General features: G+C 33.1%; 4 protein-coding genes across 8 annotated transcripts in view; 2 read left to right on the top strand and 2 right to left on the bottom strand.

Moving 5' to 3' along the window:
• Nucleotides 1-4043: 4043 nt before the first annotated feature.
• Nucleotides 4044-6403, bottom strand: LOC129790215 (general odorant-binding protein 72-like). Its single transcript, XM_055827650.1, has 3 exons — nt 6383-6403; nt 4224-4500; nt 4044-4152 (listed from the first exon to the last, which is right to left on the bottom strand). Exons 1-3 carry the CDS (start codon nt 6401-6403, stop codon nt 4067-4069), a joined length of 384 nt encoding a protein of 127 aa, XP_055683625.1. The 3' UTR covers nt 4044-4066.
• A 796-nt stretch (nt 6404-7199) lies between these two features.
• On the top strand, nt 7200-9946 carry LOC129787058 (uncharacterized). Of its 3 annotated transcripts, none has more exons than XM_055822357.1 (5): nt 7200-7562; nt 7630-8394; nt 8524-8970; nt 9042-9098; nt 9180-9946. In XM_055822357.1, the coding sequence occupies exons 1-3, from the start codon at nt 7353-7355 to the stop codon at nt 8725-8727; spliced, it is 1179 nt and encodes a 392-aa protein (XP_055678332.1). In that variant the 5' UTR covers nt 7200-7352; the 3' UTR covers nt 8728-8970; nt 9042-9098; nt 9180-9946. The 3 variants fall into 3 exon arrangements, with proteins under 3 accessions (XP_055678332.1, XP_055678333.1, XP_055678331.1); XM_055822358.1 differs by having other exon boundaries at nt 7238-7562; nt 8524-8983; XM_055822356.1 differs by having other exon boundaries at nt 7238-7562; nt 8524-9098.
• A 668-nt stretch (nt 9947-10614) lies between these two features.
• Nucleotides 10615-27066, top strand: part of LOC129787059 (integrator complex subunit 12-like) — a 26607-nt gene continuing 10155 nt past the window's right edge. Inside the window, exons 1-2 of one of the 2 annotated variants that reach the window (XM_055822362.1) lie at nt 10615-10836; nt 10899-11709. In XM_055822362.1, coding sequence (XP_055678337.1) covers nt 10723-10836; nt 10899-11708 — 924 coding nt within the window. In that variant the 5' untranslated portion in view covers nt 10615-10722 and the 3' untranslated portion in view covers nt 11709. Of the gene's footprint in view, nt 10837-10898; nt 11781-27066 lie in introns of those variants that run through there. The other variant, XM_055822361.1, reaches the window with a different exon arrangement.
• Nucleotides 12464-27066, bottom strand: part of LOC129787060 (BCL2/adenovirus E1B 19 kDa protein-interacting protein 3) — a 16738-nt gene continuing 2135 nt past the window's right edge. The window contains exons 2-5 of one of the 2 annotated variants that reach the window (XM_055822363.1): nt 16576-16856; nt 14375-14448; nt 13376-13525; nt 12464-13304 (exon numbers count right to left, since the gene is read on the bottom strand). In XM_055822363.1, coding sequence (XP_055678338.1) covers nt 13253-13304; nt 13376-13525; nt 14375-14448; nt 16576-16856 — 557 coding nt within the window. In that variant the 3' untranslated portion in view covers nt 12464-13252. The remainder of the gene's footprint in view (nt 13305-13375; nt 13526-14374; nt 14449-16575; nt 16857-27066) is intronic. The other variant, XM_055822364.1, reaches the window with a different exon arrangement.

The following is a 27066-nucleotide window of genomic DNA, read 5'->3' as shown; positions in this document are numbered from 1 at the left end:
AAATCAAACTGTTTGTTTTTCTCTGAATAAAAACGATGCAGTTGATATAGTCAGATGCGTTTCGTGGAAAAATTAAATACTAAATTAAATTAAAAATTAAATTTCTGCGACCATCGCGTGGTGGTTGGATTTTCCGGTTTCTTGTGGCCCGGTTGCCTTAAGATTCTTGTAGGGGGGTCGGCTCTATTTTTCTGTTGGGCAGTGTATTCGCTGCTGCCCTTGACTTCGACGATCACCCCAGCCATCACGAGATTCCTGCTGTCGTGACCGACAGCTATGCCCAGATTTTTTGTCCTCCTTGGGCTTGGAATTTCCCACCATTTTAACACTTGGAGGACCCAACATATGGCACAACGCGGAGGATCAAATTGGTAATAAGTACCAGCTGATAAAATATGCTCAATAATTAATTATTAATCAGTTTATTGAACGAGGATCGAAAGTTTCACTAATTCTTGATCTCCTTCAAGCATTCCTGCACCTAATTACTAAATATTTAATTGAGAAAATCGTCACTGAAAAAAAAATTGCATCGAATCGATGCAAAATTGCCAATTCAAACGACTTTTTTAGCTGCAGTTTTGCATAATTCATTATTCCGCCTAAATCATCACAAACTTTGATTCTTAAAGTAACATTTTAGTCACTTCCGGCAATAAAATTAGTCCATATTAATGATTTTCACCGAGGAAAAGTGAACAAGAGTACTTTAGTTGGGAAATATGGGGAAACATAACCTCAAAACCATAGCTAAAATGTATGGGATTTTGACTGGTAATGAGTGCCAATTTGATCCTCCACGTTGGATTCTGACTTTGACCTCAATTATCTTCCAAAAAGAAAGCTTTTCTCGGGATTTTCTTTCTGCTATCTTAAAGTAATTAAAATTCCCTACACATAGATGCTAAATTCATCGAGATAAGTCCAATAGATAATATTCTGTGCCGATTTTAAGGTTCCAATTGGTAGCAAGTACCAGTAAAGTCCTCCGAGTGTTAAGGACGACACATAATTAACACTTATAAAATTAATAAATAAATAAATTAACATAAACCCCTGGGGGGACCGAAAACGAGACAGGTCATGCGGTAAAAGCTATAAAAGGGAAGGACGGGGACGAGGGACTCATGCAACCCTTGCGGGGCGTGGTGGGTCTAGAGGTGGGCCGGAGGGTTAGTTTTCCCTCGGCCATAATCGCCCATCGTAGTTCATGAATTGATGGTATATCTCAATGGAGCCACGTATGGCAATCATCAAATATTCTATCAATCATCCTCGAAAAATATGGAGAGTCGTCGAACCCAGGAACATTATTCAGTCTGCACCAATCAAGGCAATCTCCTGTAGATATGCTTATAGCAACTGAGTTGCCAGCCGAACGTTCATAATTCTTTTTTGATAGGAAGTGTGCTTATTCGTCAATTTGTAGAAATTGATTAATCGATCCTATTTAGCGACCAAGAAATCTTTGAATTTACAAGAACTTCTTCTGTTTCAACGTTTTCAAAGATCTCTTGGTCGCTGAATAGGACCGAATGTTCCTTCATTCATAAATTCCATTAGTCGTCGAATGTGTTCGAACCTTATATAAAACGACCTTCTGTATCCACTAAATCATATTTTCTAATGAATATCTGGAATAGTTTGACCATATGACAGATATCTGGTGAGATAAATATTCTTCCTCCAATCAAACATTGGAATATTGCAGTTAATGGCACAGGTGATTGGTAGAATTTCTTCATCTGTGTCATCTCCTACCTACAATCATCTCTTAAGACTCTAATTGATCACTCAGATTGTCTTTAAAAATATTTTCAGGAGTAGAGGAAATATTGTTGCGTCGGGGCTTGAAGCCACGGAAAGCTCTGGTGTCTCTGCCGCTCATCCTCTGTGCACGTGGTTGCTGTTGAGGGAGGCAATGGGGTCATCAACCCTTGAATTTGTGACACAGGGACGTTAATGTCTGCCTTGTGCAACAGGAATTTAATTTATATTTCCTGTTTCTCCATTGTTTCTTCGAACTTACCTTTCATGGTTCTCAAATCGTCCTGGAAGGAGACATGCAAGTCATTGATTTGTTGACTCAAAGCATTTTTCAACTCGTCCAGGACTTTTAGGGCAGTATTTGGGAGCACCATCTCTGAGCTTGGGACAATCCCACCGCTGTTATATGTATATACTGTACTATATATCGCCTCTCCTATGGAAAAGTTTGGTAACTTCAAAGGAAATACACAGGTGTTACCATAGTTTTCCATGGGAGAGGCGATATAAGTTTTGCCTTATTCTCAGCATCTTAGGCTTATAACCGTAAAGTATCCGATAGGAAACTTAAAAGCTTATATCATATTGTATCAACGTAAATACCAAAATTTTTCTCGCGTTTGGGACTGCCATATGATCGTTTGTTTGATTATTTATCCGAAATAACATTAATCCTTGAGTAAATATTCATTTCATCATATGCTAGTATGTGAAGTGTCTCTATTTCCTGAGCTCGTCGATGTCCTACTATGGCTTTAAGAGCTTCAATGGAATCTCTCGTAAAACCCGGTTCACAGCCGTAACTTTTGAACCATCTTCCAATAGTCAGGAAATAGGAGAAACATAAATTTTTCCATGAAGTTCATTTCGAAGAAGTCTAAGAAAAAATGTAATAGGACGTGAAAGATTTTGTACGACTGTATAAAATTAGATATGAGAGAGAATTTTTCGTAATCGTAGTCAAAAGAATATGGCATTAAAAAATCAGGCAGTGAAGGTTTTTCAGAAATTAATCGTATTTCTGTATGCATCATACATAAGATCGTATTTTCTAAATGTGTTTCTGATTAGTTTAACTATATTAGCAAACGTTTGACGAAATAAATACCCTACTTCCAATAGCAAACATTAAATATTTCAGTCGATGACACAACATAGGGATCTGCAGATGGTTCAGATAGAGTTTCATCAATGAAGCATTCGAGAGAAGATTGGTGATTGGCAGATTTTATATTATCATCGGCGTTTAGGCTTACAATTATCTCGTAAGATTCTAATTGACCATTCAGATTGACCTTTAAAATATTTTCAGGAGCAGACAAAATATTATCGGGCTCCATCGAAAGTTACTCCGAGAACTTTTGCACTAGAATCTCTCACGTATAGCCTGTTCTATAAGTTTTGTTTTTTTCTCAGCATCTAGCCTTATTATAACTAGGAAGTACCCGATAAGCAGTTGAAAGCTATGACCAACATGAATACCTATACTTGTTTTGCTTTTGATGTTTCCATCGCCCATATTATACATACAGTCCCTCTCATAAATGGGAGATATCGAGGGTTGGAAAATGTACTATGCTAAGTTAGCGTAGTATATTTCCCAACCCTCGATATGATCTTTGGTTTTCTTATTTCGAAATAACATCAATTCTTGAATATATGTGCATTTTTAAAACACTTAAACTTAACTTAAACTTAAACTTAAACTTAAACTTAAACTTAAACTTAACTTAATTTAACTTAACTTAACTTAACTTAACTTAAACTTAAAACATCCCGTCAGTTTCCACTGGAATATGTGCATTTCATCATATGAAAGCTTGTAATAGTGTATCAGTATTCTCCATCTCGTCATGTTGTATTATGGCTTTGAGAGCTTCAAAAGAATCTTTAGTAAAAACAGGTTTGATATGGTTAAGTATCTCTTTGATTTTGAAGAGTATGATTTTAAACCATCTTTCAATAGTTCATGAGTGTGGAAAATCTAAAATTATATCCAGACTAAAATTTTTTAGAATTAAAAAAATCAAATAAAAATTAACTGAAGGAATGTCAAACGACATTGATTTATAAAAATCCATCTCTAAAAAGATTGACTCCTGTCTCCTTTCTGGTTACACTCCAGATTGTCAATAAAGAAAATTCAGACATTTTTTTTTTAATTTTAAAGAGTTTAATTTAAATTTATTCATTATACTCAATCCCAATATCTATTACAAAAAAAGTTTAAGGATTTTTATTATACAATTTTAATTCTTTAATTTTTGTATTAGTTTTCTTCTTTGTTTTGTCGTTGAAATTAAGGGAAAAAGAAGTGCTTATTGCTCTGTTCGTACGTGCATTGGATGTAACTGTAGGACCTTTCGCAGTTGTCTCTTCCATCAACTGAAAATAAAATTTTCAAAATCAAATAAAAATTGAATTAATTCCACGAAAGCTTTTGGATTTTCCCTCACCTGAGCTTCGGCAAATATTCAAAGCTTTCTTGGTGGGTCCTTTCATTTCTCGAGGAAAAAACACATCAATTTGTCTTAAAGTCTTCCTGTAGTTAATCTTCCCATTGGACACAATTCCTGCAGCCTCAAGGACGCAGTTTGTGTAGCATTTGAGATTTCTGTTGTTCGGAAACTTTCCATTATTCATTCCCACAATTAGTTGATTTTGGACAGGATGACTTCTCTTGCATGGCTGACTAATTGACGTGAGGTGATTCTTTAGTTGATTAGATGATAACTGAAAGAAAAAAAAATATTCATGAATTTATTGCGACCAATTAAGAAAATCCAGTTCCCTTTATTGTTGTATTCTAGTCGTTGGAGAGAAAATTAATTTTAGATTCTGAATTAATTCCCCATCATCAATATCTCATTGCATAATTAAGATTGATAGCACCTCTGACTTTTTTTATGTCCTAAGGAAAATTCAATTGTCTTGCATTTTTCATCTTTACGTACAATAGACTTGTGGTTTTCTTATCGTGGCACACTTTTTAGTTTTTTGTACGTAGGCAGGTGAGAAATGTATGTACTGATTGAAGAATTCAAAGTATCAGCACGCGATTTAACTCATAAAACAAATACTAAAGCTCTAACAAAATGAGAAAATATTTTTTTTATTAAATTCTCTATGAAAGTTTATTAGTTGGTATACCACAATCGTGGCATACCAAGTATTGTAATCGTCGGAAAAACCGACCACCTCAGATCGGGCTCAAACTTGGTATGAGCACGTTTTAGACATCCCACATTTCGAAAATGGTGGTGGAAAATTTTTGATCCGGCCGGCCTGCCGGCCTGCCGTCCGGTGGTCAACATTTTGCATTATATCTCGAGAACAGTAACAGATAGAGACTTCCGGTTTAAAGTTTTCTATAGAAATGTGGGTGTAAAATTTCATTTTTTCGCATTTTCAAAATCCAAGATGGCCGCCGTCCGCTATTTTGAAATACTGTCAACCACTTCCCTTACAGCTAGAGGTCTGAAACTTTAGTATGTTGTAGAGCTTAGTGAGACGTTTTCATCAACAATTCGTACTTGACAATCGGTCAAGCCGTTTAGCAAATATGGCGGCCTAAAGCAAAAAGTGTTTTTTCGATATATCTCGAGAACGGCTTGACCGATTTTGACCATCTTGGTATCAAATGAAAGGTATTGAGAAGCCCTACAACTGTTTAGAACATTCCAAGTTTCAAAAACATCCGCAAGAGGCGCTAAAAACAAAAACAAAAATTGCCTAACTTTAAGGGGCTATATCTCCGAACATCTGTTATAGATTTCCTTTAAATTTAGATATGTTGTAGCCTGACTCAATATCTGTCACCAGTCCGAAAATGAAGAAATTCTATGTCGCCGTTTAGAAGATATGGCCATTTGAAAAATTCTTGAATTTGAAAAGTTCTAAGAGCCATATCTCTTGAACGGCTTGTCCGATTTCGCTCAATTTGGTATCAAATTAAAGGTTTTGCAATTACCTACAACTTTTTAGAACATCAGAAACCTCTAGAACCTTTCCTTTAGGACGAAAAATGCAAAAAACTGTTTTGGTAAAACAAAAATCCGCCATTTTGTGTACTAGAGGTGACCTTGAAATGTATCGAAATATATGTCAGATTATAGCTTATTTCAATACCTTTCCAGAACTAGTCAAGAAATTTCTGTATGTGCAATAGAACTTGATATATAACCATTTTTGTCTTTCGAATTGAAGAATTTCATAAAAAAAATCAACTTTGCCTACTAATACTACTTAAAAATTAAATTACAACGCATAGATTGACCCATCCGCGTTGTGGTATACCAACTCTAATAACTGGACGCGTTATGATTGACTTTTAGAAGTAAAACTATTTTAATATTTTTAGAACTTTTTACTAAAATTCACATTATATAAAATTTTTCGTATATTTCCTGATGTTCAAATTATTATTTGAACCTTGATGAAAAAATTTATATACAAAGTGTAAATATTGCACTAATAAAATTGATTCGACATTGAAATAATAAACAGGCTTTGTTATTTTTTTTAGATCTGTAGGAAAACTTTTCAAATAGTTCATAAAAACACAAAATTTAGTGACACAAAAAATATTCCAAATTTTAAAGCCACAAATTCTTACAGATTCAACACTGATGGTCATAAAAATAACCAATAAAAGTCCAATGCAAAACACAATTTTCCCACACATTTTTGTAGAGAATTTTCTTCCCACAGTATCGATTAGAACGCGAGCGATGAACTGCAAGATTTTTCCGATAGTGTTGAGATTTTATGCTAGTACACGTACATAATTTTAATCAATTTATGTATTTCCGATATAGTCAATATTGTTTACTCTTCCTTCATAAACATTTTATATAAGTTATGAATCTTTAATAAAATAGTTCGCACTTTAAAGAAAATTACAAATGAATGATCTTAACAAAGGCACAGATTTTTATATCGTGAGATTTTCTTAAGTACAAAGATTAATTTTCAATTTTTTTTAATTTCTCGATATCGTGTGTACAGATTTTTCATTGATTGAATCCTGAATTGAATATTTAATTGAGTTCCGTAACTTATCTAATGGGACCCATAAGACATTAAACAGTGAAAACAGAATAAATTCATATCCTGGATCTTGATAAATATTAGTTCAATTATATTCAATCAAAGTTTCATCATTTATTGCGCGGAGAATTGAGAAGAAAACTTTTATTTTCTTTGAATGAATTTGCTTTTCTAAGACCTTTATTAATTACTTTTTAATTTTTTTTGAAGTCTAAAAATACACTTTTAAGATAACCTAGTTTCATAAAATTTTATTAACCTTATTCTCAAGATATTTAGGAAACAGGCGCCAAAGTTCATTTTCTTAACCTAACTCATTTGACATAACTAGAACTTAGGTTCGTCCCACTTGGACACGTCGAAATAAATGAAAACATAAACATAACGTCAAGCCAAACGTCAAAAAATCTTCCATTATTCTAAGTAAACATCAAAGCGTCCAAATCAAAGTAAATCCATCGATAAGCAAGATAAAAATTCTGATACAGTGAATTTATTAAAAAAATTAAAGAGAGTGATTCAACAAACTAATAAAAATGCAGACGGAATTGGATTACTTGAGGCAGAAAGTGCCATTTCTTGAGAATATCATTGCATCTTTGGAGACGGAAAAGGCTGAATGGTACCATCAAAAAATGCAGTTTGAGACCAAAATTGCAGAATTAAACAAAATAATTGACAATTTGGTGATCAAGAATAAAGCTTTGAAGAATAATGTTGCAGAAAAGCAGTCCCAGCTAAATGATGTAAGATTAAGGAAAATTTTCGAAAGGAAACCTAAACAAATACAATCAATTTTTATTTTCTTTTCAGATTGACATAAACAGCATGCTTGATGTAGATTTTGACAGGGACTTTGATGGTGATCCTCCTGCAATAAATTCATTTGATCAAGGTGGTTCTGACTCTTCATCACAGGGTGTTACAAAACAAAAGAAGAGAAGGAAAAAGCCAGAACCTCAAGCTTGGGAACAAAATGTCAACAAAAAGATGAGAGAGGAAGGTAAAGCCTACAAAGGAAAAGTTAAGGTAGATGGAAAATGGCAATACCAAGCTGAACGGAGAGCAAGACAACTTCAACCTCCGTGCCAATGTAAGATGAGCGAAAATTCCAAAGGAAAATTGTGGTGCAACAAATTCACTGAAGAGCATAGAAAATACATTTTCGACATGTTTTGGTCAAAATCATGGGAAGAAAAGCGCAAAGCTGTTCAGACTTATGTACGTGTTGATGAACCATCGGATTGCAGAAACCGAAAAAATGAGATTTCTAGACGAAAGAATACATTCTTCTATAGTTTGCCTGATGAGACTGGAACTCTAAGGCCAGTTTGCAAGAATCAATTTTGGAATACGTTGGATATTAGAGGACATATGGTGGCAAAAATGATTGAAAAGCAGGATGAAGAAGTAGAACCAGAGCAAGAGGATACGCCAAAAGATAATATGTCAGAAAAGCGCAAAATCATTATTAAGTTTCTCTCTTTGCTTCCGAAAATGGAATGTCATTATCCTGAAATGGATCCTTTAAAAACATACTTAGATCCAACGTACAGCACTAAAGTGGAGCTTTACAAGGTATGGAGAGATTTTTAATTGAGAGGGCTAAATTGTAAAATCTTCAAGAAAAAGAAAATTTTACAATTTAGCCCTCATTAAGTTTTCGTTATATATTTTTCTTTATATTCTTAAATATTAATTTTTCAGATCTATAAACAACAATATAATCCACCGCTCAGAGCGTCGCATACATTGTTTTTCAGTGTAATGAAGGAAATGGGAATTTCGATTTTCCATTCGAATGATGATCAAAACAGTTCTGAGCAGAAAAAAGCCAAGAAAAATGCGAAAACATTGATTAAGAACAATATAAAGCAAGAGGAAAATTTGTGTTACTATAATTTAGGATAAATAAAATGAGTACGTTGAAGACAGACCTATATTTTGTGTTATTTTCTTCTAATGCAATAAATCTATATGCCCAAATGTGATGAATCTAACTCCAGAATTAAAAAAAAATAGAGTTAGACTCATCACACTTTGGCACGCCGTAACTCCAACCAAAAACATAACCTAAAACAATCTTTCATTACACGACACTGTAAATATTATCAAAACAGTGCTAGAGACGATACCTGGATGGACAGAAATACGGTATGGCTTCAAAGTAAATTATTAGCTCTTATGTAAAAACTACTTCCTGAAGAGAATCATAACTTTTTTAGAGAAAGACAGCTGAAATATAGTCCCCAAATCAACGGAAAATGGATTACACATCAGATGTAAGTTTTAGGAAAATTAAAAGATTAACTGTATTGAAAGGAACCCAATTAAGAACTTTTCTTTCCTATTCAAAATTTAAGATTGATGTAAACAATATGCCTGAAGGAAACTTCGATGATAGTAGCTCTGGAGAAAATTCATCCGAGAAACAAACAACGAACTTTAAAGGAAAACCAAGAAAGGGCAAAAGAAAATCACATCCTGAAAATCATGAAGCGAATTCCAATAAACGGATAAAGGAAGAAATAAAATCATTCAAAGGAAAAGCCAAGAAAGATGGAAAGTGGCAATTGAAAGCCGAACAGAAGACAAGACAACTTAAGCCTCCCTGCAAATGTGAGCAAAGCGGAAATGGAACGTGTAGCAAACTTTCTGAAAAGCACCGGGAATTCATCTTCAACACCTTTTGGTCAAAATCTTGGGAAGAAAGACGAAAATTAATTCAGACGTACGTGAGGACTGACGAAGCATTGGATACTAGTAATCGAAAGAGACTAAAGAATTCAATGATTTATCAACTCCCGGATAAAACAGGAGATCTGAAGCTAGTTTGCAAAAATCAATTTTGGAATACTTTGGATATTGGGGCAAATATGGTTGCAAACATGCTTCTAAAAGATGACGAGAAAAAGAAGAGCAGTAAAAAATTAAGGTAAAAATTTATAAACAGCAAAAATCTATTTCAAAAGCATAGACCTCAGCATAAGGATCTCAAAAAGGATAAATTCAATTCAATGAATAAAAGAAAATTAAAATATTCAAAAAAAAATCAATTTTCTCTTGTTAATTACATATTAATTTTCATTGGCATTTATTAAATAAAAAATACCTACAAAAACGACAAAAACATAATCATGACGTCATTGTTTACGTTCTTAAGCAAAACTTTTCTGTCTCTTTCAGTTGATCCTAAAATAGAGGAAAGTCTTGATGATTTTTTTTTAAATTTTCTCTAAAATTACGCGTATTGATATTATTTCCTATTTTAGCGTTTCTTTTTTTCTTGTGCGGTTCCTTCTGACTGTGCTATGTGCATTTTCTTAATTTTCTTTTGACAAAGGTGTCACAATACAATTGTAAGTGCACCTGTGTAGTTCTTTTTGCCTTTCATTTCTCCTTTTTTATTGTGTAACATATTTTTTTCCGTCCAAAACTGTTTGAAATTAAGTTTCAATTTTTGTAATTTTTCTCCATATATTTTTTCTCTTATAATTTAATTATAGAGCCTGATGAAGATCATAAATTGATCGCAACGTAGCTACTTATGTAATAAAAAACACCTGAGAACAGACTGCAACCGATTCTTTTCCTACATATACACCTCACAGTCGTTAATACTCTTATCATTATTTCCTGGAATGAGGATTTTTCTCATACAGAAACGGTTTTGATCCTTTAGCATTTGGTTCCGTCCTTCTTCCTTGGCACCAAAATGTCTCGCAAGATGTCCAATTTTGTTCAATGACAATCGCAAGGAGTGTCCAAAGAGCTTCCACTGGACTGTCATTGTACATTCTTTATTGGGTTTTTTTGCATCTCAAACTTCCGGAAAAGAATAAAACCGGCTTTTGTGTGATTTTTGCAAAGAATCGTGGGCAGTTTTACTAAAGATTCCCGTGAACAATGTCAACTGCAGCGGAAATGGATCCCACAATAAGAAATGCCATCAAATTGGTCCACTCTTCAGGCTCCGATTCTGCTGAGAAGATTCGCCAGACTCTGGATGAGCTGATTAAGGTTAGTTTGAATTTGTTGACCAGGAAAATGGGATTTTCTAATTTTTCCCTGATGTTTTGTAGAGTCGTTTCAGCTCTAGCAAGATGCTGGTGAATGTGCTGAGCAAGAAGCATTTGGCGGAAGAGACAACAGCTACTGGGAGTGGTACTGCCACGCATCCTCCACATCAGCGAAGACATCGCTCCACAGACTCCAATTCCAAGTCTTCTAGTAGCAAGAGTAGCTCATCAAACTCTTCTGTGTCTGCCCTGGAGGTTGCAACAGCCATCCCGATTGATACACCAATAATGGTGGAGCTGGAAACTCTCGATGAGGACACAATAATGGAAGATGATCAGCTGAAGGAACTCGAGGAGCTCGTCTGTGTGGTTTGTCGGCAGGTGGATGTGAGTTTCCGAAATCGTCTGGTTGAGTGTGCCGATTGCCACTCGCTGTACCACCAGGAATGTCATAAGCCCCAGATTTCTGAGTCAGACGCCAATGATCAGGAGAATTCGTGGATTTGCGTTCTCTGCAAAAGCAAGGAGATCTCCAAACCAGCTCCAGCACCAATTGTCACTCCACCACCACCACCAATACCATCTCCACCACCACACAAATCATCCAGTTCATCTTCATCGTATAAATCCTCAAGCAAATCTCACGAATCTTCCTCCAAGAGCAAGTCAAAGAGCACAAGTAGTTCGTCGTCGAAGCAAAGCTCCCGGGATAGTAGCTCAAGCAGCTCCAAGGAGTCATCTAGCAGGGATAAATCCTCTTCATCTTCATCGTCCTCCATGACGCCTAAGATTAACATAATCAGCGCAGACAAGAGGATTCAGATCATGAAGAAGAAAGCCAAACTCAACGAAGGGAAGAGGAAGCACAAATAAGGTCTGTTTGAAATTTCTTATTGAATATTTTACAATTTAATTTCACAATAAAACGCTGAATTTGATGAATAATTTGAGATGATTCCTTGATGAATTCTCGCCCCTAATTGTTCTTAAAGGATTCTTTTCAAAGAAACTCCAAAAAGGCCTAAAGCAGGAATTATTTTTCAAGAAGAGAAACTCGATTGAAAAATTCTTTTCACAAATAATTTTATTTCTCTTTCAATCTCGATAAATTGTTATGCAATGAAGATTTCTAATTTGCAGTTTACAAGTTTGATGTATTACAATATTATAAGAGATATTTTCTTATAGTTTTTTTTATTCATTTTATTCACTTCCAAATAGGTAGACTAAATTCTATTATATTTTATATAAATTTTATATAATCTTACTGACTAACAGACCTCCACTAAAAGACATTACTAATAAAATTCTCACTAAATTGAGTTTTGGATGAAAAATTGGGAATATATTAAGGTATATATAATACAGTCGTGCTCTCGTGGTAGGACCGTCGTCAAAATGACTTCTACGCGGTAAAACGGCTTCAGAATGAAGTATTTTGCCTTCGCAGTGGGACAATTAGTACTATTGGAAAGGTAGGATACTAATTGTCCCACTGCGAAGGCAAAATTCCTCATTCTGAAGCCGTTTTACCGCGGAGAAGTCATTTTGACGACGGTCCTACCACGAGAGCACGACTGTAATATACTTTTGCAATGTTCCTTTTTTACTTTCTCTTCTTCTTCTCCTTTTTATTATTTTTATTATAAAAACTTTTAGTTATTGATAAAAAAAAAACTACGAGAGTGTAGTTAATAAAAAAAGAGGGGACATCACTAGAAAATTTGGGGAAGGATATTGTATCCATGTAATTTATTTAAAATCTATTTTGGATTTTATCGCTGCAGTGCATCGAGGATGCGTATAAAAGTACCAAAAAAGATAAATTTAAAAAATCTTGATTGTTCCACTTCTGCCATTTATCACATTCATGAAAAAAATAAATATTACTTTTTTTTATCTTCTTCTCTGCCTTCCAAAGTTTTATAAATAAAATATTTTTTTCTTTTTCTTTTAAAGTGCAGCAATTTCTACAAATTATTTTTTTATTTTAATGTTTTTTTTAGACACTTTTACTACGCCAAATATGTAGTTTCTGATTGATATTTTCCTTTTACTTTCTGTTCCCATCGATACACACAAATACACACTTTGTGAGTTGGCAAAAGAAGTCCTGTTTGTTTGTTATTTCTTTTCATTCTTTCCTTCTTGTCTCTCCTTTGAAGACATTTTTTTACAGCCTATAATATTATTTTTAGCCTTTAAAAAAGCATGAGAGAAATGGACAGGAAAATTGTCTTAATTACATTTTTTTTTTCATTCAAATATTGTAAAAAGTTATAATATTTATATTTTTTTCTTAATATTTTATGCTGCAAAAAGTGTGTAAAAAAATCTCCGCATCAATCGCATGGGGTGCCACACACGTATCCTTTTTAAGGATACAAAAGTCTCCCATCTAATCTCTCATCCACAATTCACTCAATAGACAAGCGTGTGAGCAAAATTCCTCGTTTACTGAGCCACATTCTGTGGAAGAAAATAAGAATTTAATTAAAAATATTTCATTGAAATTCTAATAAAAAATTCAAAGAACTCACCCAAATCCTACGCCAAGGATCACTGATAGGACGTTGGAGAGAAGAAGGGAATACAGAACTTCTTTTGAGAATAGTGAATTCTTTCCAACACGCGCCAGGCGCACGGAATAACCAGGAGCTCGTTTTTGTGGATGCTGGAATTGCCAATCCCTAAAAATAGATTTAAAAAATCATTAAATGTTTAAATTTTACAATTTTTACATATTTAGAGCTATTTTAATTTATTACTTGGTGTTCCATTTCCGTAGTTTACACCAAATATTTTCTACTGTAAAGAAATCATTGTGACGACTAGAAATAATATTTCTTTATTTTCTTTCAAGTTTCTTTTATTTAAAACTTCCTTTGATGTTCAGTAAAAAAATAGATTTTTTTACGTGACGTGTAATAAAATAAATGTCAAAATAGTTCACCCGGCTGGACTAAACACTTCAAATATTTTTAGCTAAGTACTCTATTTATTCTTAATAGACATAAAAATAATTTAATTAAATATTCTTTGGATAATTCTTGAATTAAAATTGATAAATAAACAAAATATTTTTTATCGGTCGGGTAATTGATATATGTATACATAATTTCTGATAATTTTTTTACAGCGTAAAAAATGGGAATTTTAAGCTAAAATTTCAACACGTGCCTTAACATGTTAAGACCGTCATAATTTCCTAATAACCTAAATATTTTTTTACTTGACGTGTAAGGAAATAATTATTAATCTTCAAATAGTTTACCCGGCTGGACCATATACTAAAGGTAGTTCAAAAGATTTCTTAAAAAAAAAAAGATTTCTTGCTTTTTCAAAGCATCGCTGTCAATTTATTTTTGTAGCATTTTTCATGATTTTCTGATGATCCCTACAGAAATTTAAATTACTTCAATCGATTTTTTTTGCAAACTAAATCGTCGCACAAGTTTAAAATGAAAATTCCCATCAGCAATATGTCATTTACTGCGCAATTTTCCAGCATAAATTCAATAAAAGTTCATTACACTTACTTTGGAGGCTGCTGATCCGGTCGACTGCTCCACAAGAGAAGCCAATCCTTATTCTGAGCAATTTCGTTTTCCTGCTAAAATAATTTACAAAATTCAAAAAGAAAAATTACTTTTAAATCAATATCAATCAATTGCTCCCGAAAGCTTCTCAAAATGCAATTTCATCCCGAGAGTAAAATGACGTACAATGATTACGTATCGTTGGGAGAATAAATTTTGTATAAATATTTTTGTTTTAATTCTCAAATACAAATATTCGCCAAAATGGGAGTAACAACCAAATACACACCACAAAGAGAGAGAGAGAAAGAACCTTTATGTGGTGTGATTTTATCAACAACTCTCTGTACATACAATAATAATGATTTTATCATCTCCCTCTCATTTGTTGTTTACCAGATGGTACTCCCATTTGCATTCGCGGTGTAATTTCTCTCTAAATGAATCCCAAATGACGTAAATAAAGCGCGAGAAACATGACAAATTATTTGGTCAAATACACGATTTTCACGGTGGTTCATGCGCATTTTCATGTTTTGGTTATATTTATATGTGGTTTTTTTTTGGGGGGGAAAAGAACTCGCCATAGAGGTTGTCTCGCTGACTGGCTACCCTGCGAGACGTTCAGCCGTGAACTCTTCCCCCGTAAAACTTAGCAATTCTGAAGGTCATGAACTGACGCCGACACCCATCCTCTGATTTCTTTCCAAGTCACGTCTCATGGATCCCTTTTCCATCCCTACCACCCACGTCTTTTCAACAGATAGAAAGTATAGAACTACCCACAGTGTGTGGAAAAAGGAAACCACAAACAATGACACGTGGAAATTGGATCACATTCGAGTGTCACTTGCAGGAAAACCTCAAGAGATACTCAAATTTCATTCAACAAAATATTTATTCTCTGCGGGAGATATAAATACTTTGTCTCTCCACCTAATGTAATAAATTTTCACCTCCTTTTGGGGTTTTTTTTTATGGATTTCCTGATTATTTAGTACAGAGAAATAATCAATCAAAATGACGCAAATATTGCGATATTTCCAAGAAAATTATATCGGACTTTTATTGCTCTTTAATCCCCTCACACAGCTCAAGTAAATATCATAAAGTTATAAATTATCTTTCTTGAAAATAAACAAGAAGTTTTCATAAATTGCTCTTAATCAAATAAAAAGTATAGTCAGAATGATAGAAAGGCTACCAATTTTCTTTTTAAAACAAAATGTGTCTTGGATGAGTGATCTAAAATTATGTACTAAATTTTAAATCTGTTATATCTTAAAAATGTTTTTTTTTTGGCAAAATTCCAAAACAAATTAAAAATTCGTGAATTGTAAAAACTGATCCAAAAATTAGAAAATTTATCACAATTTACAAATTATTATTTTTTTAATGTTCATTAAATAAGAAATAAAAGATCTTAGAGGTCTAAAAATTATTAGTACCTACTTTTAGAATTTTTAACCAAAACACATTTTGCCCCTTTCTCTGTATGAAAGTCAAGAGTCTTAAATTTTTCTCAATGTATTTTTAACTAAAATATACTAAAGAGTACTAAAGATTTTTGCTACATTGCAACATGTTCTAAATACCTTTGGAAAACGTTAAAGAGAAAAAATATTTTTAACGGAATCAACCACATATGTAATACTAAACTTTTAATTTTTAGGTTGGTGTTGTTTAAGAGTTTTTTTTTGGTAATCTGTGGTCTTAAAAATTAGTACTTTTAGATCTTTTACCACAAACACATTTTGCGTAATAAAATATTTTGATTTTTATTTTTGAATGATTAAAAAAAAAAGATGGAAAAGAAAAAAAATCCCACAAAATTGACCTTTCGTTCAGACCTTCAACAATTTAATTAATGAAAAATAATGGATTTAAAATTACCCCAAAAATTCAATTTTGAAAACATTTTTTTTCTCATACATTTGTAGAGCTTTTGTGAATTAATAAAAATATTTTAAAGACTTTTCCGTGCCATCAAAACCGAATAAAATTATAATGCCAAGAACAATGTCCCCCCGATATCGACGTTTATTGGATGATCTCACGCTGTGGAACTTTCTACGCAATAGCTGTTTTGTGTTGAGGAAAAACAGACTCTTTCGCACGCGATAAGACGCAGATTGCTATCATTGCGGGGAGAGAAGCTTATGTAGCTCGGATCCGTGACGTATGTGTTTAAAAGCTCTTACCTTGACAGAGTTCCAGTAGTTTATGTAAACTCCCTTGAGTTCATCCATGCAGAGCTCGGTATTGGGACTGTTGGGGGGTGATTTGGGGCTACTACGCGGGGAATCGCGCCTTGAGCCAGCCAATGAGACCACCCGACTGGATTCCTTGGATTCTCGCTGTGCCTCACGCAGGAGCCTCAAATACTCTTCGCCAGATGTGAAGGGGAGTGGGGTAGTACGTTCAGGGCTGCGATGACCGGAATTTGTTCCTGAACCATTTGAAGTGAGCTCAATCCATGATTCTACAATGTAAAGGGGAAATAGGAAAATAAAATCTGCAAAATGTTTTTTTTTTTCATCACAATAAACTCAGAATTCATTTAAAAGTGAAATGTGAAACGGTGGGAAAATCCACGTGTTTATGAAGAATAAATTGCGTCTTCCAGAAATACGCATTCATTGAGACATTTTGTAAACAAGCACGCTAAAAATATTTTCATACACCACCACCGAAACTTTCTCGTACCGTGGAAAATAACAGAGGGAAAAATTCTTGATAAAATTGTCGTTTTATCGTTGTAAGCATGTTGAGAAGTTGTTGATAAGGGGGAGGAATAAAACGAAAAAAAAAAAGAAATCTTGAAAGAAGTTTTTGATGAGAACAAAGGGGATCAATAAACCCGGAATAGTTGTTGTTGCTATTAAAGTAATCAATTTTAATTTTGGAAGCTTCCTCATGGCGAATGTTTATTTTAATGAAATGAATTATAGCCAGAGAGTGTTGGGAAAAATATTAATTGTGCTTTTTTATTCGCGGGGAGTTCAACAAAGGTTACACGCAGGCAGTTTAACGTCTTTTAGCAAGATGGCGAGAGTTTGATCCACGCTTCCTGAAGAGGCGCTACTGATAACAAAAAGGGACGCTATTGTTTTTAAATACAAACCGTTAATTAACGAAATTATCCTTGAGATAATTCTGAGTATATTTTGCAAGTTCAATGATTTATTAGAACAAATCAATCATTTTTGTGCCAAGTTCAAGATCTCTCTTGAGATAGAGAGCGTTTTGAAGCGGCGTGAAACATTTTCTCAGATTATGAAGACATTTTTCCTGCATGCTTTTCAATCTCATAAATTCACAAAAAGTCACAACATTTATCATTTAAATGTTAATTTGTAATTAGAGTGTCTGTCTCTTATCGCACAAAGCTCACATTTTGAGCATTCTTTTTGCCACTTGTACGCGACCCTCTGTAATTTGAACCTTGTGGCAGAAGCATGAGTACGCGTGTCGTCAACCCGAGAAATAATAATCCAACCAAAGCTCTCTTCAAACATTGAGGAAGTTATTACAATATCAATCCTTTGACGCGCGCGCGAGAGACTTTCTTGAATCACGGCAATTGCTAGTCTTAAAATAATAAAGAATAAATTCACTCGTTGACCTCCAAGCTTGAGAGTCAACAATATAAAGACATCTTTGGGGAGACTGGAAAATAAACTGCAAGCTTCGTCGCCCTCGTCGCATATTTTTTGCTGATAAACCAATTTTATTGCCACATCTCCATATAGTTGAATGTTTTATAAATAAAAATCCGGTCTTGGTTGAGGGAAAAAAATGGTGATTCTCTCATAGAAAAGATCAAAAGTTTATCATTTTTTTCTCAAGAAGATTCATTCTTCGAAGACAAAAAAAAAAGAAACAAATAATGTGGAAGAATAGATGAAGATATTGGGAAATGACTTATTACAGCATTATCAATGCTGTTTTAATTGAACTGAATTTATTAACACACAAACATTATCTAGTATTTGTTGTCATTTTTTCAATTTAATTATATACTTTCTTGAAAAATATTATTATGCTTCAAATGCATATGCTTCATTAAACCAGCGAATTGAAAGTAAAAACAAATAAAAAAAGAGGAATCGCATAAAAACCTCTAATTATATCATAGAAAAACGTAAAGCATTACTCGAAGAAAACTTAAGAAGCACATGAAGCATAACTTCAAAACTATCATATCTCGAGTTAGGATAGTATTACACGGAGACATTTTTACCGCTAAAGAAATTCTTCATTTTCAACAGAGAATTTTCCCCAATAAACAGACACTAAATTCCTCTTTCAAACCACAATTTAAATTTTCTATTCCTCTTTGCCAAAATGCCCCAACAAAGAATTCCTTTCACTACTATGCAGTATTTTAACCCGCAAGAGTTGTGCTCTACATTTTCAGGAATGTTTTCAAACCATTTGAACAACAATTATTTAATTTTCGTGTGAATGAACGAATGTTAGTGTAAAAAGCCATTAGAGTGTTTAGCTAATTTCTTGCGTAACAAACTCACATCAAAAAAATATTTTGTGAGCTTTTTTCAAGTTCACTTGACCTCAAAGTTGCTGCAGCAAAAATTCTTTTCATTCGTAGATCTATTTGCTTTTGCGGAGAGAGAGAATTTCCGTATAAATGAGAAATTCCTTCTCGTATTACATCTGGAATAAATTTGCATCTTTTTGCCTTTTGTGCAATATATTTCCATAAATTGCGTTGTAGGAAGATCATCGTTTTCAAATCGAATTATTTCGCCATTTTCCTGTATGAGGAAAGCTCTCATCCTCTGGCAGGATGTGGAATCGATTTGAAGAGGAAGTTTAAAGAGCGTGGTGTTAAATTATACATACAAAACTTGTTGATTGAAGGAGTTTCTTCTTTGCAATCATGCAGATCTTTTTCATCATCACCATGTGCAGCACATCTCGTGCGAGCTTTTCTTTCATTAGTGCATTGGCAAAGTGCAACTTTTCACCTTTTCAACTCGCGCTAACGACACTTACAGATGAGGAAGATAAATTGCGCGTTGTCTAGCACACAGAAAGGGCTCTTCTGTGAATTTGTTATTGTAAATTTCACAAGATGATCGAATGAAGAGTTAAAGTGAATGTTTTTTATGTGCGCACGCCTTGAACCTCATTTTACATCATTACTGTAGAAGAGTAAAAGTGTGGCGCGTTTTACAAATCTAATTATATTCTGATGTAACATTTCCGCGCAATTTCAGTGATTCCCTTTCAAACAAAAACAAGTTGTAATGGCAAATCTCTTCTGAATCATCTGCCTCGATCTGCTCTGTGGACACAGAAAGTTTGGGTGATGAGTAATTGAAATGTGTAGTGAAGATAAGAATTAAAAGAGAGAACAATGGATAAGATGGGAACAAGTGAATGAATCGTCCGATTGCTTATCTGCATCTCCTTCAAGGCTCCTCGGGAAGACGCACTGCTCACGTATACCCAACAAAGTATATAGAAGAAAGATTGCAAAAATCAACAGAGACATTACTTTTGCAACAGAAAAAAAATTGTTGTTCCACTCTATTTAGCAAATTCAAAAAGCAAATTCCCCACAAAGTCTTCGATCTGTGTTGGGGACAAAGAACATAGAGGAAGATTTTCATCTATTTTAGGCGAGAGACATGAAAATTAACATCATTTTCCCATTCATTGGCATTGACATTGAGCAGAAACGCAAGAGTGAAAACGCACAAATAAGCGTCACGCCTCAATTCAAGAAACGGAAATTTCACTAAAAGATAATAATTTGTTGAATCTCTTTGAGTGGCTTCAACTTGATCAATGGTGGTGGTTCTATATTTGAAGAATACACCGGAAACTTGAAATATGATTTATTAATATACCAAGTAAATTGATATTGTTGGATAATTTTGAGTTAATCAAGAAGAATTGCATTCTTTACTTGTCTAGCAATAATAGTTATTTAGAATTGAGTTAGAATAAGGAGTTCTCATGTGTCCGTGTAAAAGTATTCTAACTTGAGATAGAATAGTTTTGAAAAGGATAAGTCATGTGTGATTTAGTGCAATTTGATGCTTCATTAACACAATATTTCCGAAGATAATCAAGTATCTAAAAACATTGAAAAAGAGACATTTATTAACAAGAATATGAGTTAGGTTTGTTTTACTCGGAAGTTTCGTTGACTCTTGGAAATGGTGTCTAGCTAAACTTGATAGGATATTTTTAAATATATGCTCTATGAAAGCATTTATCGCAATCATGCTATTAAAAATGCATTGAAGATTTATTTTGCTCTCGCTGCATATGCTTCAAGAGTTTATGCTTCATGGTGATTTTTATTGATTTTTCTGTTAAATTTATAGTAATTAAATTAAATTAAATTTTATAAAAAGTCAAGACAATAACCTGACCAATATCGAACCCAAATAAATCTTAAAGTCAACGAATCAAGGAGTGCAATTTTATTTTTAACATTCTTACCACACCTAAATAAATTACTAAACATCTCAAATAAATTCATTGCTCAATTTGAAATAAGATTAAAATATTCATCTGTGAAGGTGGGTTTGTGGGGGCACTTCAAAATTATGCCACAAGAGTGGCATATACAAATAAAATCACACGACATCTGGGAAAATGTAACGCATTCTGACCTTGATATACCTCCCATTTTGTACTCTTCTATACATATTTCTCAGATTGTATTTCCCGCATGCTTGAGAATCCGGCGTGAAAGAATTATCGCCAAAGTGGTAAAAAAAATTAATGTATCTTGAAAGCAACTTGAGCACATAGTTAAAGTCAACCACCGCTCAATGAGAGGGAGGAAACGCGAGTTATTTGTGCAAAATTTGTGTGTTTTGTCGGTGTTAATTTTGGCCTATCGCTCTTGTTTATTTCGAAATGTATTTTCTAAGCGCGTTTATTGTGTTTTTCTTCCTCTTCTACACAAATAATTTCTCACTCTCGCGGCAAAATTATGAGATAAATAAAAATATATAATACACGGAAAATTACTTTTTTCGTTCAATTTCGTAAGATTTTTTAAGTGTTGATTTTTTTTTTGCTTTAAGACATGTTTGATTTCTTTTTCTGTGAAACTCTTAGAAACTTCCAGGTTAACAGTAAAATAATAATGCTTTGAAGTGGCCTCTCCTCGCCAATTCATCTGGCACATTGAAGAAAATATTGTGAGAGAGAGAACGTGACAGATTTCACGTACATTCCGCCACAATGCGCGAGATTGGCGAGAGAATCTGTGTGTGGAGCTACAATCCATGTTGCAATACAATCCCCATTTGTATATAATTTCCGTCTATCTATCTATGTATGTAATGTAAATGTACATATATAATTTTATGTACAATGAGCCCAAATTGGAGGCTTTCTCTATATACAAAAAAAAACTTTTGCTTTCTGTAAGGTTAAAAAAAGCAACTTTACAAAGTCATTTTGCAAAATTATGAATTAATGATCCACACATTGCTTAATATGGAAACAAACTCTGACATCTTCTGGCCTTTACGCGCACAAATACAAAAAATACACAAAGAAAGAGCTCTTTAAGGAGACTTTCAGCTAAAAAAAAAACGATAATCTCGGACTCCAAAAAAAAAAGAAATAAAGATTAATCAGTCTACAAAAATTAAAATAAAAAATTGTGATGAAATAAATTCATTCAAAAATAGGTGAGTCAAAAGATTGAGGCATGATTAATACTCAAATACCCCCACAAACCGAGCAATAAGTGATTGTAATTGATTTAAGAAATGCACTACACAAACACCTGACTTTCCATTCTTACCACAAAGTGCCACACAAACGTGGTAATTGGTGATTGCAGCAAAATTGTATTATCAAACAATGCCCGTTTTTCGCATCAATAAATCATATTTTCTTACTCCTTCTTCACAATTTTCTAAGTCATTATCAGCTCCCCCCTCTCCTTCCCGCATTATCGTACCTACTAAAAAATTCCACATACTGCAAACAATGAGGCATTAAATGAAGAAAAAGTAATGAAAAATAAATTGAACCTTTCGTTGTAAATTCTGTTTAGCGTATCCCGTGCAAAAGTCGCGAATCATGCTTTGATAATACGGCTGATAAACATGCCCCGCAGAGGAAGAGCATGCAAAGGAGACACAAAGACTCCATAATAGCATTAAAAAGGCGGTAAACATTAATTTTATCAAGTGTTTATGTGGTTTTATGGTGCCTAAACATTATGATTTGAGATTTAGTGGCGGTTAACCCATTCACCTACTTCTAAAACATTATCAAATTACTTTGTTTTTGTGAAAATTTGTCAGGAAGTAAATGAAAATTATGTTTCGGAGAAATGTTTTCAATTTACCTTCAATTTACTTCTAATTCGCATTCCTAAAAAAAGTCTTCAATCAATCAAAATTATCTGTCGCGACGCCAGAAAAATTTACCAATTTGCTTGAATAAATTGAAGTAAAATGTTCCCCCGAAATATTAATCAACTTTATCATTCCCCTCACTGTGCGAGAATGGGTGTCGTCTCTCTCCGGGAATAAATAGCCAATTTCCCGAGACTAAATTTATTTAATCAATTTAACTCATTCCAATCATCCAGTTCTTTAACAACACAAGTCATCGTTCTGCACAGCGCGGAAAGACTTGCACGGAACGCGGCTTTTGCATTTTGCCACTCAACTTTATATTTATGAGTCAGTGGAATAAAACAAATGAGCGCACAGAGGTATATGCTCTCTAAAGGTAAAATACACATAGGGCGCACAAATGAAAGCTCTCTTGTGTGAGTCAGGAAGGTGGCTTTTTGCATTTGGAAAACATACGAGCCTGCCGTCATATTTATCCTTCATTCTCTATACTCGGGGGTAATTTAATACAACTCATTGTTACTTCTTCACACCAATCCAGCAGCAGAGAGAGTCTATTTATAGCATAGAGTGGTCAGATTAATGCGGCGCATGGTGTGGTTGACTCGGTAAATTTGATTTGAGAAACGAGTGCACGGAGGGCATACTCTGGAGCATGAATTTAAATTGCAAGAGGGTCATATAAACACACTGGGTCTGAGAGTCAAACGACACCACATACGAGAGAGCCACCGTCCGTGGTTACATCCGTACAGAAATATTGGATGAATTAAATAGAGAAAAAAAAAGTTGCAAGAAGAATGGAGAAGCAACGCGAGTTGGGCGTTTCAAGTACATGAAGAACATGACTCTAGAAGGTGAAATAGCATACATTCAGCATACAACAGCATACAACATTTTATGGAGAGAAAACAAGAAAACTTTCCAATTTTCCTTTCGGTTGCTGAACTACTAATTCCATACAGCAATGTAGGTTCTTCAATCTCTTTGATTTGAAAACTTTAACGAAGAGTTTTAACATTCTAATAACTTCTTTTAGCATGGGCGTTAATGGGTTAAAAAATATATTCAAAAAATATGCGGAAGAGGCATCAAAAAGGCTATCTAATCAGCTATATTTTTTTCTCTCTCTATCTGTTTTCACTATCAGCCAACGCGTAATGGCTTTTCCCATTAGTTTGTTCTTACAATCAAAATACGTCCCCAAAAAGCACACAAAAACATTAATCTTTTCGTCAACACATATTGGATTTTTTTCGTGGCGCTAACTTTATTATGGCAAAATGAAATATTTAACTTTTATCATTTTTTTATTATTTTTTTATGATTCAAGTATGATTTTTTTTTAATTCAAGTAAAGTCCGATATAATAAAGAAAAATTCTTTATAATCTATGCAAAATTTAAATTAAGTCAGGCAGAAATAAACCAGTATTGAACCTCTGATCATGCTTCATTCGCTGCATAAGGTCTTTAATAATTTCCTTCAGATCTTGAACGTATTTTATTTCCGTATTTACAGTTGTGCCTTGGCATAAGATAGTCTAGGATATACTCTTCACACTCATTATTTTCAATACGCGAGAGCAGTACGTACTAGATTATCTTATGCCAAGGCACGAGTGTAGTTTGCCCATCTGACTGAATTTTATGTAAATCACAAGGCTCTATTTTCTGTTCAAAAAAAACTTGCATTAAGATTCCACCAGTTTGATGAATTTTGTGTAGAATTTAATTCATTTCATAATTGAATCTCAGTTTAAATCTTCTTGTGAAGCTTAAATAAATAAGAAAAAGAATTATAACTTTCACCTATTGGTTGATAAGCTCGAGAAGAATTTTTATTGGTTGATTTTTGAACGAGTACTAGATCTGGTGGAATTTTGGTGCAAGGTTGATTTGAATAGTTTTTTTTTTTTTTACTTTTTTGAAAGATAATTTGTAGCAGAATAGATTTCAGCTATTTTTACCACATTAATCAACAATTTGTACTTATTTTATTAAGTTCAAAATCCTATAACTCTGTACTGTAGTCAAAATAGAACACTATACACTACGTTCTTCATTAAAGAATCCCCAACAAAAATGCAATAAAATTCTCCCCTTACATTTCCCCACTTCTTTTCCACCATCCAGTGTTTTTCTTTTTTTTGTGTAACAAGGTTAAAATGGATCATGCGGAACTTTTACTAAATACACACTTTTTATTCCACAGCACTTTGTTGGTGTTTTGCAAAAGAAAAATATAATTTATCGTATTGAAGTTGTACATAAAAAATGCGAAATTTTCTCGTGCTAAAATATAGGGCATAAAAAAATGAAGATATACTGTTGCATAAAATGTATAAATTGTATTGCAAAAAGGCCACTCTCATAGATATTAAATCACACAAACAAGAATGTTTTGCTCTGACTCTGCTAAAAGATAAGGGCAAAAAACTAAAAGCAATAATAAACAGTGGGGTAATTAAAGTCTCAGAATGAGGAGACAGATGAATAGAAGTTTTGTTGTTGTTTACATCGCACCTCCCACACACTCAACAACAACCATAATGTAATTATACAAGTTTTTCTCTCTTTGATTTGTCATTAATTCTTGAATTTAATGGCAAAAGCTTCGTATGCTTGAAGGGAAATGCAATTAATTGCAAATTGCATACTTCAAGTTCAATTTCAAGTTGCAAGGTGATAAAGACTGCAATCTTGCAAAAACTAATAGCTCTGTGGTTTTCTATGTATATCATACGGGGATGCTTTTGGCGAAAAAAAATGCAATTCCATGATAAATATTAATTGATTAATTGGATTGAGAAAAATGATATGGAAAAGTAATTAACTCTGTGTGAGAGGAATGCGAAATCTTATGTAAACGATGTATTGATCTTAAATCATTAGTTTTAATCACTTTTCTTTTATTGTTTATTTTCCAATAAAAAACGTAAATAAACAATAAACTAACTAACCTGACAAAAAGAATTATGAAAAACTTTTTTTCATTTTCAAGGGATTGTTAAAAAAAAATTCATCGATTTTTTTTAATTAATTAAGGCAAAATATTCAAGTCTTAATTTTTAAGTTTTTTTTAAAATTCTTTTTTAAATTAAAAAATAAATAAAATAGAATAGAATTAAAGAAACTAATCCTAAAATATAAAGTTTACTGTTTAAATTCGCTTTAATTATTAAATTCTTTTGACTGACGTTTTATTTAGTTACCTCAGTTACCTATTAGTTTTTTTTCATTTTATTTTCCAACTTTTTACAGTAGTAACAGTTTTTTTTTTAATTTAGAGTGTGAAACCGTAATAAAAAAATCTTTAAACAACTTTTTTTAAATTAATATTTTAAGTAGAAAACTATCTTGCAAAAAACTGACCTATACTTTTTATTATTCATTTCTTTGTTCGTTTAAATGCCTTTCTAAGAACGTCTGAAAACGACTATTAAAATATTTTTTGAACAAATTTTTCGAGTTTTAAGAACTCTAACTGAGGCGAAATTGCACTTTAACCTCTTTTAAATTACTAACTATTAAATTTAAAGGAATATAAAACCCATAAAACAAAAAAAAATCTTGAGTATCTGCGCAAAACAGTGATGAATAATTTTTTGAAAAAAGATTTATAAATTATGATGAAAACATTAAATATTTTTGTAATTTTTAAAGTTTTCTATTCTTTTTAAAAACCTCGCGAATTTTACTGCGTTATCATCTTTGAGTAAATAGATAAAAATGACATTATTTAAAAATTATTTAAGACTTTTTTCTAGAATTTTAAAATACACTTCAAGAAAATTTCAAATATTCTTAGTTTTCTTTTAATAATTTATAAAGCTGGATATTTTTTATTATTAATATTTCCCGACTCTATAATCAACAAAAATAATTAATAAAACAAAAACAGGAAAAGGTAAAAATAAAAGTAGACAAAAACAGAGCAATAAATTTCCTTCAAAAGAACGATTAAAATGGAAATAATGGAATATTTTATGACTAATATAAAGCAGCACAGTCCACCAGTATTGTCTCTAAATGTCCCTCGTCTGACTGAGGGGGTTTAAAGGCCAAAATTTCTTGCCAAAAAACAACATTTTGTAGCGTAAAAAAAGAAGAGAAGTCAATCATAACGCGTCCAGTTATTAGAGTTGGTATACCACAACGCGGATGGGTCAGTCTATGCGTTGTAATTTAATTTGTGAGTAGAATTAGTAGGCAAAGTCGATTTTTTTTTGTAAAATTTAGCAATTTGACAGATTAAAATGCTTATATCTTAAGTTCTATTAGACCTACAGAAATTTCTTAAATAGTTTTGGAAAGGTATTGA

Source organism: Lutzomyia longipalpis, chromosome 1 (genome assembly GCF_024334085.1).
Source record: "Lutzomyia longipalpis isolate SR_M1_2022 chromosome 1, ASM2433408v1".
Taxonomy (NCBI): domain Eukaryota; kingdom Metazoa; phylum Arthropoda; class Insecta; order Diptera; family Psychodidae; genus Lutzomyia; species Lutzomyia longipalpis.
Note: the sequence above shows the minus strand (reverse complement) of the source record. Positions and strands in the feature narration are given on the sequence as shown.